The sequence below is a fragment of the Branchiostoma lanceolatum genome, chromosome 9 (assembly GCF_035083965.1).
Source record: "Branchiostoma lanceolatum isolate klBraLanc5 chromosome 9, klBraLanc5.hap2, whole genome shotgun sequence".
Taxonomy (NCBI): domain Eukaryota; kingdom Metazoa; phylum Chordata; class Leptocardii; order Amphioxiformes; family Branchiostomatidae; genus Branchiostoma; species Branchiostoma lanceolatum.
In genome coordinates, this window is record NC_089730.1 from 6041976 (window position 1) to 6056593 (window position 14618).

Below are 14618 nucleotides of genomic sequence, written 5' to 3' on the forward strand. Positions count from 1 at the left end.
GTATTTGCCTAAAACTACATAGTGGGGCTTTAACCTTCTCCCTGCTAATGCAGCCTTTTAGCACCAAATGTGGTGCACACAAAATTCTTTCTGTGCAACAAATTTTTTGGTCGGGTGCACCTATTTCCAAAAATGAATTTCGAGCCTTGCAAGTTAACTTACACAGTATGTGTTATACTGTACATGTATATGGGTTTACACCATACCATTTATGTACATGTACCTAGTCTTGTGACCATACTTTAATTCCTTTCTTTAGATCCCATTCAATGCCTTTGACTCATGACCTTTGTATCGTTAATAGTAATGTAAGAGAAAATGGTATCATGAAAATACCAACAGGTCCTTTTGCCATACTCCATGAATGAGAAATTTAAATCGAAACTTTATACTTTGTTTTCTATAAATATTAATCACTAAGACTAGTAAGAGCAGACGGCTATGGTCGTATGAGCCTTATTTATATTCTAGGTTGATGAAAAACATAATATGACAATCTTAATGGTATGATAACATGAAAATACCAACATGTCCTATTGCCATACTCCATGAATAAGAAATTTAAATCGAAACTTTATACTATGTTTTCTATAAATATTAATCACTAAGAGCAGACGGCTATGGTTGTATGAGCCTTATTTATACTCATGGTTGATGAAAAACATAATATGACAATCTTTATGACAAAGATAACATGAAAATACCAACAGGTCCTTTTGCCAAACTCCATGAATAAGAAATTTAAATCGAAAACTTTATACTTTGTTTTCTATAAATATTAATCACTTTACGGTCGAATGAGCCTTATTTATACTCAAGTTTGATGAAAAACATAATATGACAATCTTAAAAGGCAGCCATTTCATGCCCTGCCCCGAGGCTTTATCCGCCTTAGTGCCGTAGACAAAATCCATTATACAAGTTCCGCATTTCCCCTGGCATTACTGACAGCCACACTGATGGCAAGTGACGGGGTTGCCACGCATCCGAACGCGCCCCAACCTTTGGGGAATGGGGAGATTCAGCCGCGGCTTAAAAAGGTGCAGTCAAAAATCCATTATGACAACCACTTCTGCCGCTCACCGATAGCAAACGCAACGATAACATGCAGCAACACGTGTGCCTGGATTGGTTTAATTCGCTCGTCTGATGACGGCACTAACAAGCATCGCCCTGAGAATTAACCTCGTCCGAGGAGGCTTTTTATAAGCATCGTTTCGGACTTTTAATAAGATGGGGGACTGAACTTTTGCATCGACAGTCAGATCACGGTAGCAAAGGCCTGCAGTGTCCCGATATGATAACAACAGTTAAAACCGTTTTAGGTACAGGTCCAAAATACTTAATCCAATCGTGTGTGTACAAGTACTGTATAAATGTACTTGAATAAAGTGACACTGATACTGATACAGAACTTTTGCATTGACAGTCAGATCACAGTAGAAAAGGTTTAAGTTAGAGGGCTGCAGTTTCCTGATATGATAACAACAGCTAAACCTTTTTAGGTACAGATCCAAAATACTTAATGTCCAACCGTGTGTGTACAAGTACTGTACAAATGTACTTGAATAAAGTGACACTGATACTGATACAGAACTTTTGCATTGACAGTCAGATCACAGTAGCAAATGTTTAAGTTAGAGGGCTGCAGTTTCCTGATATGATAACAACAGCTAAACCCTTTTGGGTACAGGTCCAAAATACTTAATGTCCAACCGTGTGTGTACAAGTACTGTACAAATGTACTTGAATAAAGTGACTCTGATACTGATTCTGTTACTAAGAGCATGCAATTTCTACCACAAAGATAAAATCAAACCCTAGATCTGTCAAGTCAGTGCCTGGATCTAAAATGGCCCAAAATACTGAATGCCATTTATTTATGCACAAGTACTGTACCTAAATTAAGTATCAAGTATATACTGATTTTGTTTCAAAGAGAATGCATTTCTATAGACTGAGAGAGATTCAAAAAAATAAACCACTGGAAAAAAGCAAATTTTTAAAGCATTGCATTAGTGTTGAAATTATTTAATCTCCAAGCAGATGCATGTTTAGTGCTAAAATCATTTTCCCTAGCTCCCCTCTAGGGAATCTTTGATATAAGATTTCAAGTGAGGTCCAAATGCATGCAGTCCTAAATAGGTTTTGGCAGGTTGTAAAATTTGTGATTTTATTAGAATTGCAACATTGCAATACACATTGTAAAATTAATAAGTAATATTTTTACAGAAACAGTGATGGTTTTAAAATCTCATCTATGATACGACTTATGATACAAGGGAAAGTTTGTCTGGGAAAAAGTTTTGCTGAAAATATAGATTTACACAATGATGGATTGTTTGATCGTGCCCTAAATACATGTATAGGCCAAGTTTTAGCGAGTTTGTCTAAATCCCATACCACCAGATACATTTGTAATGCTCTTATTTCCAATTTCACGAGAGTAAACTGGCTGTAGCTGGTTTGATGAAAGCAGGAGCCTTTGATATATCGCCTGTCGTCGACTGACCCAGTGCCAAACAGAATGAAAAATGGGCCCTACAACATTTTCCACCGCATGGCTTAACTTTAGAAAGCTTGTCGAAGGACGCAACTACATCATCTTGTGCATGATGTTATGAATGATAAATGGTATGTTATAGAGAGAGAATATTAATATTACAGTAGGCAAGTTTTTATCCGATACTCAAGAACTGAATTGGTACAAAATTGGGGATTTAGCCATAATAAGAAGGATAAGTGACTGTACATGAAGCAGAAATTTTCTTTCTATGACATCATTTTCAAGCATTCATATTACAGTAATTTAGTAAAATATTTATCTTTGATAGTCATTTTACAGACTTTTGAGATAAATCTTATTTTTTGTAATATCACAACTTTAAAACATGATGTCATTGAAGAAATTTTTTTTTCTTTCGCTGAATTTCTGTCATCTTAGCTGTTTTTATTTTGTCATTATATGTTACCTGTGGAACAAAGAATATTGTAGATGCAGAAATGTTCGTGGTGGTTTTATGTTTGCGTTTTTTGCTGTGAACTCTTTACTGCGAACTTAAAACCACCGCAAAAAGCCATTCCATTGTGTGACTGTAGCGCTACTATTGTTTCAAACGCGAACTCAAAACCACCGCCAGCACTCCATTTTCTCCCTAGCACGAAATCAAATCCCTGCGAACATTTCTGTATTTTAAAGTAATCAAGAATCGTTCTTTTGGTACAATCCAAAGTACAGATACTATAGAAGTAAGATTACGGTAAAGTTCTGGAACTGTCTCCTGCAAGAAAAAGTGAACAATTGGAGACTGATAGAAATTGAAGTGTTCAACCGATGCCTACCTTATAGACCTTATAGTGCTGTATGTCAGCGTCCTGTCAAGTAAAAGCAATAGCTAGCAAAGTGGTCTTGTTGTTAGGGTTCTTGACTTAGAATCCAAAGATTGTGGATTGGAAGTCTTAAGCCCCCCTCTCACTGGACCCGTGGCACGCTGGCGTCGTCACTGCGTCCTAAACTGGATTTGTGTTACCCTTGACTTTATAATGGGAATATCATTCAAAACGTACAAGAATGACCGAAAAGGCAACAAGACACACAAAGCTTATAAAAAGATTTGTTTTTTGTCGATGAAATTCGTTGAGTGCTTTGTTAATTTGTTCAGCCTCAGTGATGACGCCAGCGTGCCGGGGGTCCAGTGAGAGGGGGGCTTTAGCATCTAAAGGTTGTGGATAGGAGGTCTTAGCAGGGCCCAATGTTGCATCAATTGGGAAAGGCACTTGAACACCTTTTTGTCCTCACTTAAAGGTAAAAATGCTACGGTTTGGTTAGCTTCAGTTTGAGACGGCGTACCAGACAGAATGTAAAAATGGAGGTCACTTTATTGTTTGAGGAGAGACACCTCGAGCATGTTAATGAACTCACCACACTTATCGAAAAGAGTAGGGGTCCAACTTGGTGTGGGTGGTTGTTTTTGACCTTACAGTCTGGTCAACCATACACAGCTTGTACTTACTGTACAAAACTGGTGTGTTATGCCTAACGGTTAAAGGAAACCTAAGCAATATAAAATATTAGGGCCCGAAAATTGGATTTTTAAAGTCAATTTATTTAGTCATAATACAATTATTAGTTCAAACAACACTATCACAATGTATGGTAACATTTATGATGCAAAAATATTACGTCGGTGTGATGTAAGAACTAACTGAAAATTGTCGCTGGGGTTTTTGTAGGCTCATGAAACTAAAGGGATCATTGTACGGCTCGTTTTTGCGTGGTTTTTAAGATGTGCTAATGTGCTAAACAATGTTAGTAAATGTCACTACCATAAAGATTTCAGCATATTTTAATTTTTGGGCCCTAATATTGCTTTGGTTGCCTTTAACAAAATCAAAAAAATTAACAACAACCAGCTGTGCTGAGCTGAGGACTGGTGTCTGATGTGTTTTCTCCCCGTCTATATTTCCTTCAGACGTTTGATGACTGTGTGGAACAGGGGGAGCCTGACTGCGCGCCGGAGAAACTCTGGATGCAGGTTCCTTTCTTCTGCGGACACGCTGTGGAATGCTGGTAAATACATTCACTCATTCTTTCTTTCTTTCTTGTACTTTATTCCTCCCTTGGGAGAGCGATGCATAGTTGAAGTATTTACAAAGGGGATGCCCTGACACTGAACATGTGGTACATAGCGATCCTGTTTTATAAAATAAATCATATTCTTATATTGTTGTTATTCCGTACTCGTATTTACAATCTCTCAGAGGCCAGGTGAACGAACCTGTCAGGGGTATCCCATGCCCCACACGTCTAGTCTACTGATGACCATTGGGACATTAAAAAAACATTCAATCAGATCTATCATATCTTATCTATAAAAAACTGTTTCTGTGTATTGTACAAATAACTCTCAGAGTTCTTTAAAGTTCTTTAGTGTTTCACTTTCAAAGTTCATTGTTCATTCATTCATTCATTCAATCATTCCTAAAATAAATGTTTATTCATCATACTTCATAGATTGTATCCTTAACAACATTTATGATCATAATAATTTTGTTATACACCTTATATATTTTTGTAGTCTGCCTTATATAGTCCATTGTTGTTCATTGAAACTTGTGGACAAGTAAAATATGAATTCTGGTAAATGTGTTATCCATTCTTTCTTGTACTTTATTCCTCCCTTGGGAGAGCGATGCATAGTTGAAGTATTTACAAAGGGGATGCCATGACACTTAACATGTGGTACATAGCGATCCTGTTTTATGAAACATTCTTATATTGTTGTTATTCCGTACTCGTATTTACAATCTCTCAGAGGCCAGGTGAACGAACCTGTCAGGGGTATCCCATGCCCCAAACGTCTAGTCTACTGATGACCATTGGGACATTAAAAAAACATTCGATCAGATCTATCATATCATATCTATAAAAAACTGTTTCTGTGTATTGTACAAATAACTCTCTGAGTTCTTTAAAGTTCTTTAGTGTTTCACTTTCAAAGTTCATTGTTCATTCATTCATTCCTAAAATAAATGTTTATTCATCATACTTCATAGATTTTATCCTTAACAACATTTATGATCATAATAATTTTGTTATACACCTTATATATTTTTGTAGTCCGCCTTATAGTCCATTGTTGTTCATTGAAACTTTTGGACAAGTAAAATATGAATTCTGGTAAATGTGTTATCCATTCATTCATCCATTCATTCATTCACTCATTTCAAATTATTTCCTTAACAATGTGTATATTCTGACACCTTGTACATACACCAGTCCATAACATTATCCGTTAAAACTTTTGGACTAGTAAAAGAGGTTAAAGATTTGTTATCTATTTATCTACTCACTCATTCTTTCATTCGTTCATTCTTCCACATATCATTTTCTTAGCACCTTGTTATGTCAACCCTCCTAATTCATGAAAAAAAGTTTTAAGGCCTTCTAAAGAATGTTTTGAAAACCTAGATTTTGAAGTGTGCATACCAGGAGGGTGACTATTGCTTCATTTTGAAAAATCCCTTCAAATTTGTACTTTATTTTATTTTAATGTGGTGGTCTTAGTGTACCCGGCTAAATTATGATAGTTGACGTTATTTATCATACTCCTTTAATTTAGCCCACTGTTGTCGATTCAAACTTCTGGACAAGTAAAAGATATAGAACATACATGTACATGATCCTATCCATTCCTTTCAATCTACCTTTAATGTATTGCATGGGGAAAGCTGGTCGAACGAAATGGGAGCTGGCATTGGGTCCCTAATGCAATATTACAGCAGATTGAAGAAATTATTGATGTAATCATAGACAAGACCCAGTACCTGATGGATTGTAATGAATAGATAACTATCTATGGCGGAATAAAGCTTACCAACTGTTGCTGGGAGTAAGTGTGATGGGGGTTCGATTTTATGGAGAATTCTATATGGGCAGTCAGCGATACCAGTTATATTATAATGTCGATTTTTTTTTAGCTGTGGAACTGATGGAAATATGTAATGGGTAGGAGGGTTGAAATGAAATTGTATTCTTTTTGGCGATGGCTCAGGAGCAAGCCTAATTGTATATATATTGTGTGCAGTTTGCAAGAATTCTAGGAATTGTACAGGAATGGTCCACAGGATGTAAACTCAAGAATGCTTGGATGGATTGTCTTCATAGTTGTTCAAATTATTAAAGTCTTGAAGTTCCTAGGATTTTGCAGAGTTACATGTGAGAAGAATGGAAGTCAGTACTTTCCGTGTGATTTTTTTTTCATGAGATATTCAACCTTCCGCATGTATTGTCTAAGAAAATAGACATTATGGGAGGTTCTATGAAAATGTCGAGACAGAATAACTAGAATATTCTAGGTGTTAGTTTTCCTTTCTTTGTATTTTCTTGAGTATGGTTTTTCCCTGCTTTTCCAACATTCCTTTAACATATCTAACCATCAACCCCACACATGTCAAAAACACTCAAACATCCATTCTTCTTGTATCCCTAACAACATTCATGTGTGCTAAAGTAAAAAATTGAACCCAAGATTTAGCTCATGGGTTTACATTTATCTTGTAGGGAACCTGGAAACAGGTGGGCTTTAGAAGAGGCCAAGCGAAACCTGGTGGCCAACTACTTCCTCGTGGGAGTCACTGAAGAGCTGGAGGATTTTGTTATGTTACTGGAGGCAGCGTTGCCCAAATTCTTCAGGGGGGCGACTAGTCTCTTCCAACAAGGTGGGTGATCTTGTAATGCGTTCTTCATATCTATTACAACAGTACTGTGGTAAGATTTGATTTTTGATTTGATTATATTAGAATTGCAACTGTTACAGTGCAATACACGTGGGACACAGGCAGCTACATGTATTGCTGGTGTCGTGACCCACACACATAATACCCATTTTTACACTTGGATGGAGTGAGGAAAGTCGTGTTAAGTGCCTTTTTGCCAAGGGCACAAGGTCAATGGCATCAGGGGATTCGAACCCGGGGCCGCTGGGTTCTGGGCCGAAAATCCTGCCGTTACGCCATACGGCCACCGTGGTAAAATTTGATGGAGACTGACATAGGGGGAGGGTAGTGCAATTTGTTAATTGTGTATTTTTTATGACGGTGCAGGTCATTCGGTATGATATAACTAGCTGCTACCGCGCCGCGTGCCTGCAAAGCTGGTGTGTTACGCTAAAGGGCAGTTATACCGGCTATATATAGATACAGATACAGATAGTATAGTAGGGCTGTTTCCAGGACCAGTCCCTCCATCCCAGGACGGAACTTCGCTTGTAGGGACGGAAAAAAATTTCACCCTGTCCATCCAAAAAAAGGGAAATTTGTGACATGAAATTGATGAAAATGCATCTTTCTTGGCTTCAAATTACAGATTTGACAACGAAAATTAAAACATAGGCTCTCAAACATTGAGAGGGATGGAAAAATATTTAAAGCTGGAGACAGTCCTGTAGTATAGTCAAACTTGTCTGTAATGATAACTCAAGGGATTTGATGAAAAAAAAGGTCACAGTTGACAGGTGACCGCTATGGAAAGGATTCTAGGTGCTTGGGAAAATTATCTTTTAGCAAGGGACTGCCACAAACTTGCAACTGTACAGTGACCAGGTGGTACTTTTTTGCAGAGGTCACTAGTACAGGTTTGACTTTTCTTGATTTCTTCAGTGTTAACAGCTGTAAGTTCAGCACCAAGGACAGGGTGACAACACCAGTACTGTTTCCATCACGTCATCATCAGATAAAAATGTTCTGTATTTTCATACAAATGCATTTCAGTTATGCTACATGTATGTCAATGCTCTCAGACAATATCCAGGGTTGTCTCTAACTTTTTTCTGTCCCACTCATTGTTTGGGAGCCGATGTTTTGTATCTCCGTTGTTAAATTTATCATTTTAAGCTTACAAAGATGCATTTTCATGAAATTCATGTCATTTAAAATTCAGATTTTGGGACGGACAGGGTGAAATTCTTTCCGTCCTAACAAGCAAATTTCCGTCCCGGGACGGAGGGACGGGTCCTCGAGACAGCCCTGACAAGGTCAATGCAGATTGTTGCACAATCAAAAAGATTTTACCTGCCAATGTTTCACTAGTCCTGCCACCTTCCTCAGGGTACTACTGACTGTAGTTTTACTTTCCACTGCTAGGTGGCGCTGCAGTGAGAATAATGCAGCCCCAAATGTGACTGATCTTCATATCCCCCCTCAGTGCCCTTTATGACCTGAGAGTAGATTTTCAGATCCATACGGCCTCCTCAACTCAGTGATTGTGTCTGTTGTCCTCTCTGTCCTTTACCTTGCCCCCCTCCCCCAGTCACTACTGCTTTGAGGAAGGTACATTTGTATCAGGAGGACTATCATAGTATCAAAGTGATTTCAGATAAATCTTTTTAGTTGAGCAACAAAGAAGTGTTTGCTTTGCAACAAAAAGGACAGTAACAGTCAGTTCACTATCCTAACATAATTTACATTTTAATGACATATATGCATACGTTTCTTACGAGTTAGACCTTTTTTGTACAGTTTGTATTTTTTTACTTCACTATGTTTTGATTACTTATGCCTGCAGGGTGGATTGAAAACCGCCTTTGTGGCGATATGTTGGCCCTGGGTAAATAAATAAATTTATTTGAAATTAGTGTCCTTGACATGTTCAACCGGTTTTCCCAGTTAAGAATTTTATCCAGTTGTAGTGTTTGAATTGTCTTTATATATTGTATACCTGGATGTCTTACCTTCATAAACGTAACAAAGAAGTGTGTCGTCCAGTTTAGTACCAACCTGATAAAACTACTCACAGACATATCATGATTGATAGACTCACACAGACACTCACTACGTCTGTCTTGACCAGTTTATTATTAGTATTATCATGAGAAAACTTTTTCAAGTCCCAATAGTACATCGACAAGAAATAGGTCGTTTGCTAGACATTCATCTTCACAAGTTAAAACTGCAAATAGCCTCACTAAGTGAGAAGTATAGCAAGGACACTGGAAAGTTTACCACAATTGCAATCAATTCCAGCAACCAGAAGTCCAAATCTGATCCCACGCCAATTTAATTTGTTGCTTCTTGGAATAGCCTGTCCTGTTTTTCCCATTTTGAAAAAGAAAAAAATTGGGTCACTATTCCCATTCTCAGATTTCAACTCCCAATTTTAATATTTGTTCAGTAAAAACACAGTAGCCACCAAAATAGATTATAAAGGCTTGCACATACCTAAAAAGTGTGGTCATATTGATCATAAGTTATACTTTTTCATTTATTAAAACTACTTCTCAATATCAATCCATATATTACATGGCAAAAGGTAATTTTGGTACTGAAATATTATAGTAATTATAACAAAGAAAGGGGTGCATTGAATAAAAAGAGCCATACAAAGCTGAAATTTGAATAATCATCTTATTCTATATGTTATGTAAACCCTTATCTTCACCCCAGACCATTTGCAAAAAATGTTATTTTGATTTTTTTTCGCCCTATCGCTCCAATTTTTGTGTTAAAAAATCCGAGAAGCAACAAATTAAATTGGTGTGGCCTAATCTTTGTGGTTTGTCTGCTGTAACTTTCGCTTCATCGCTTACATCGGAGTAAATTAGTTTTGTCTGAAGCCGGGTTGGAAACTGTGGAAGGGGGGATATTGTTCCGGACTGTTATTGCCTTTCCGTGGGCACGTTATCGACGTGGAGTCCTTCATTTGGCGGGGAAAGCGAGCCGCGGTGCAGTGATCATGAATAATGATCTGTGTGGCCAAGCAGAAATATCCAGTCTGCTGCGCATAAATCAAACAGTCTTAATGCAATTAAATCAGATGAGATGGCATCGGGTGGGATGTCGGCGCTACCCGGGACTCGCTGGGGTGAAGCAATAGATAATCAACTCTCGCATCCTCGTCACTTGATGGTCGTTAGATATCGTAAATTATAAAGGAATCACGGATTAAAGGCGTGCAGGTATTTCTGATTAATAGGGGACTAGGCTGGAGCTAGAACTGTTCTTTAGAAACTTCTTTCATATCATACGGATTGATAATCAACTCTCACATCGTCGTCACTTGATGGTCGTTAGAAACCATAAATTATAAAGGAATCACGGATTAAAGGCATGCAGGTATTTCTGATTGATAGGGGAGTAGGCTGGAGCTAGAACCGTTCTTTACAAACTTCTTTCAAACGCATGGATAATCAACTCTCACATCCTCGTCACTTGATGGTCGTTAGATATCGTAAATTATACAGGAATCATGGATTAAAGGCGTGCAGGTATTTCTGATTGATAGGCAAGTAAGCTGGAGCTAGAACCGTTCTTTACAAACTTCTTTCAAACACATGGATAATCAACTCTCGCATCCTCGTCACTTGATGGTCGTTAGATACTACTTTGCCCCTCGCGGGGTTATCTAGGGGTAAACCAAGTTGAAGTTGAAGATACCGTAAATTATGCAGGAATCACGGATTAAAGGCGTGCAGGTATTTCTGATTGATAGGGGAGTAAGCTGGAGCTAGAACTGTTCACTACAAACTTCTTTCATAGGCATGGACAGAGAGCAAAACTCCACATGCCTACATTGTACCTCATCAGAAGAGAGCTCAACCCCCAGAAGCAAGAAGGTTTTGTGATTTCTCCAGGCTAGCTTTTCATTTCAGCAGAGGACCCAAATAGCCTGCAGTCTGCTGACACTTTTTATTAATGATATCTACAGCTATGAACATTGCAGAATTATGATTTTTTTTTAATATCACTGCACTTGTTACACCAAGAGCTACACACTGGTGTCAAACTTAATGGTGAAATATCAATTTTGCTGGAGATTAAAAAAAATTACCCTGACACTTTTTTTGTTCAATCCCAAACATTAATTGTATTGGCAACTTGACATTGAGTTTGGACTAGGCAGCAGTTCTGTTATACAATATTCTTGATAACCCCCAGTATCCTTTCGCCATTTAATACATGGAAAAATAGTTAGAATAAATGAAAAATTATATAACTTATGCTAAAATGTAACCACACTTTTTAGGTATTTGCGGGCCTTTATAATCCATTTCGGTGGCTATTGAGTTTTACAACTGAACAAATAGTAAAATCGTGAGTAAAAATTTGTGAATGGGAATAGTGACACAATTTTTATTTTTTTCAAAAATGGGAAAAACAGCAGAGGCTTTTCCAAGAAGCAACCAAAAAAATTGGTGTGTCCTTAGTTGCCATGTCATGGCATTTCGAAGTTGACTTGGTGACCTGTGTTGCTCCAAACGGACGTCACTGTCGGAGAGCGAGATTACGATGACTCGGCAAAAAAATCAGTTAAAGCTCCTCGAGGGGAAAATTGGGTTATTAAAGAACTGCCAATGCTGCCATATAACTTCTATGATGGAGGGCGCGGATTGATTTCTTGTGTCAACGTACAGAAATATGGAATTTTATGGGATACGGTCCGTATCTTCCGACACTCCAATTGGACAATTTTGATGAAAGCTGCAAAGTCAGGGTTTAATCTCGGACGACAGGCAGTCAGGTTGTTGGCATAAGAAGGAGACATTCCAACAAGTGCTCTTGTAAGATAACTTTGCAAGAATATGATATTATAGAAGTTGCTACCTAACACTTTTACCTCTCAGGTATCCATTTACACCTGGATGGAGTGAGGAACGTCAAGTCTTTTCCAAGGACAGTCTAACCAGGAATTGAACCCATAACCTCTCAACGTAGCATGCGTAGTCCAGTGGTTAGCGATCTTGCCTCTAGAACTAGAAGCCCCTGGTTCGATCCCTGCTGTGTCGCTCAACCGACATGAACGCTACAGGAAAAGGTCGCAGTCCTTAGAAAGGGACGTTAAGCCATGATCCGCTGTTCATTGTGCTTGTAGAAAAGAGCGAGGGGAATTTCTCCGGGAACAATGAACCTATAAATACTGTACATAGCGTCTGTCTTCCTGTCACAACCAGTGGAAGATTAGCTCATCTGTTCATTGAGTTCATTTGAGCTAAACTGGTTCGAAATCACTTCTTTTTTTTCAATCCGGCCTCCGCTGGCCCAAGATATAGTGGATTCAGCAACACACTGCCCCTACTACTTCAAAAGGGCCTTGGGGCCTTGAATTTGAAAGTACGCCAAAAGTTTCAGTTTTTGTAGAAAGCTGGTTCCTATAGAGTTTTTCAAAAATGTAACAAACTTTTGTAGGTGTTGCATTCATGTATATGTTTTAAAGCTTTTTATAGCTGTCTAGTATGCAGGTTATTATTTCTGTCATAAAAAAGGGAAAACGACAATCAATTTCTGATGCACATTGACTCATAGCACTGTAATCCTTTTTCCAGCCATCAATATATGTCAACCATTCTATTATGGAAAGAAGTGAGTGTAAGGTTTGTGCACCACTGTGTAAATATTATCTTCATAACTGCATCCAAGAAAACCACCAGTCCATGATTCTTTTAAACACTGCATGTTTGTCTAAATTTTCTATCACCGATTGTGATGGTCATACAAGAAAAAGGGCTATTTTAATATGTACAGACCTTGATCTGCTGTAGGCGTTTTTAAGGACAATGATTTGTTTTTAAATTCGCAATTCAGCCCAAAAGGCTGCGGTGATTCGAAATTCAGCCCAAAAGGCTGCGGTGTATTTTAATTGAATAAACCATTCGTCATCTTCTCCAGCACAGTATCACCTTGAATGCACCTTGTATAACTGTAACTCGCCCCCCTCCCCCCTACAGATCAGACCTTAACTTCGCTCCAATAGCAATTTCTTTCATTGCCTAGTTTGCCCCTTTAGGGTCTATAAAGTGGGCTGGATGATCCATGGCCCAATCTTGGCCACTCTGTAATAAAACCCTACTGACCATTCAGCATGCTGAGGTATGTATTCGGGCGCCTGAAAATCGCCTCACCGACAGTTGGCCGTGGAGTCCCATTTGACGCCTAATTCTTCACCAGGTGTATTTAGTAGCGATCCATCGGCGTCGTCGGCATGATTTGACCAGGTAATCAGTTTGCGGGGGCACGTTTGCCAGGTGCGGGGCCACGACTAATCGCGCCGGTGTCGAACGCTTGCAATTCCTGCGCCGACCCGGGGTGGAACTACGAACAATAGATCTGGGCTAGAGGGGGGTTGACAAATGACAGCAATTAGTGGTATTTCTTGCCCCGCTGTTCATTGGGTTCAGTCACCCCGAGAGAGATTAATGTACCGCTGGATAAATAAGTCTGCTGGGTGCAACGTGATATCGGTTATACTTAGATACTCGTCTAAGACGGGATATTAATAATTACAAAACCGTCTTTACAGTGGTATGTATATTGGTCTATTTGCAATTTTCAGGGCAGACCTGGATAACTATCACTAGTTGATATGCTTAGTGATATTAATTGCAGGAGGAATCGTAACAATATGGCTGTCTGCCTTGATTCCACAGTGGTGTACAGTTTCACATTGTCTTTCTTGATCATCTGCAATTTTTGTTTGTCGTATTTGTGCATAATGCATATGTTCTTGAAGAATAGACCAATCCTATGTTATAATTCAGCCAATAAAATATACAAAAATGCAGAGCAAAAAGGGAGTTGTTTGAATAACTGTTGATATTTCTTAGGGAAGCAAAAATGTAACATCAGTGCAAAGATTTTCAGCCACTCTCTCATTGGTTGAACTGTTAATTTTATTAGGGAAGGCAAAAATGTAACAATGCAAAAAATTCACAGCAACTCTCTCATTGGTTGAAGTTTAATTTGTTTAGGGAGAGCCAGCCAGGATTGGTCTATTGTTTGTACTGAGGCTAAATGCATGCCATCCACCTGGTGCTAGTAACACTCATGTCATACCGCCCAGGTAACTGCCAGGAGGTCGCTGGAGGTCGGCCCTGCCCACCCGGTACCGGTACAGCTCTTTTCCTCAATTCTTCTGCCCTAACTCCACTTTCCAGCTGTTTTAAGGGACAGGCCATTACGTATCACGACAGGGCTGTGGCTAACGTTTGAATAACCCCAAACTGTACTCTCGTTTTTAATTTCACTCTGTGTTCTTTGAAGTTTCTTGTCGAAACCCAAACTGTATACTCACGTTTTCAATATCACTCTGTGTTCTTTGAAGTTTCTTGTCGAAACTTTTCACAGCC

General features: G+C 38.6%; 1 protein-coding gene across 3 annotated transcripts in view; it reads left to right on the forward strand.

Moving 5' to 3' along the window:
* The window catches only part of LOC136442563 (heparan sulfate 2-O-sulfotransferase 1-like), a 109072-nt gene that overhangs the window by 92471 nt on the left and 1983 nt on the right, over positions 1-14618 (forward strand). The window contains exons 5-7 of one of the 3 annotated variants that reach the window (XM_066439477.1): positions 4473-4570; positions 7064-7221; positions 14333-14380. In XM_066439477.1, the coding sequence (XP_066295574.1) occupies positions 4473-4570; positions 7064-7221; positions 14333-14380 (304 nt within the window). The remainder of the gene's footprint in view (positions 1-4472; positions 4571-7063; positions 7222-14332; positions 14381-14618) is intronic. The other 2 variants (XM_066439478.1, XM_066439479.1) reach the window with 2 other exon arrangements.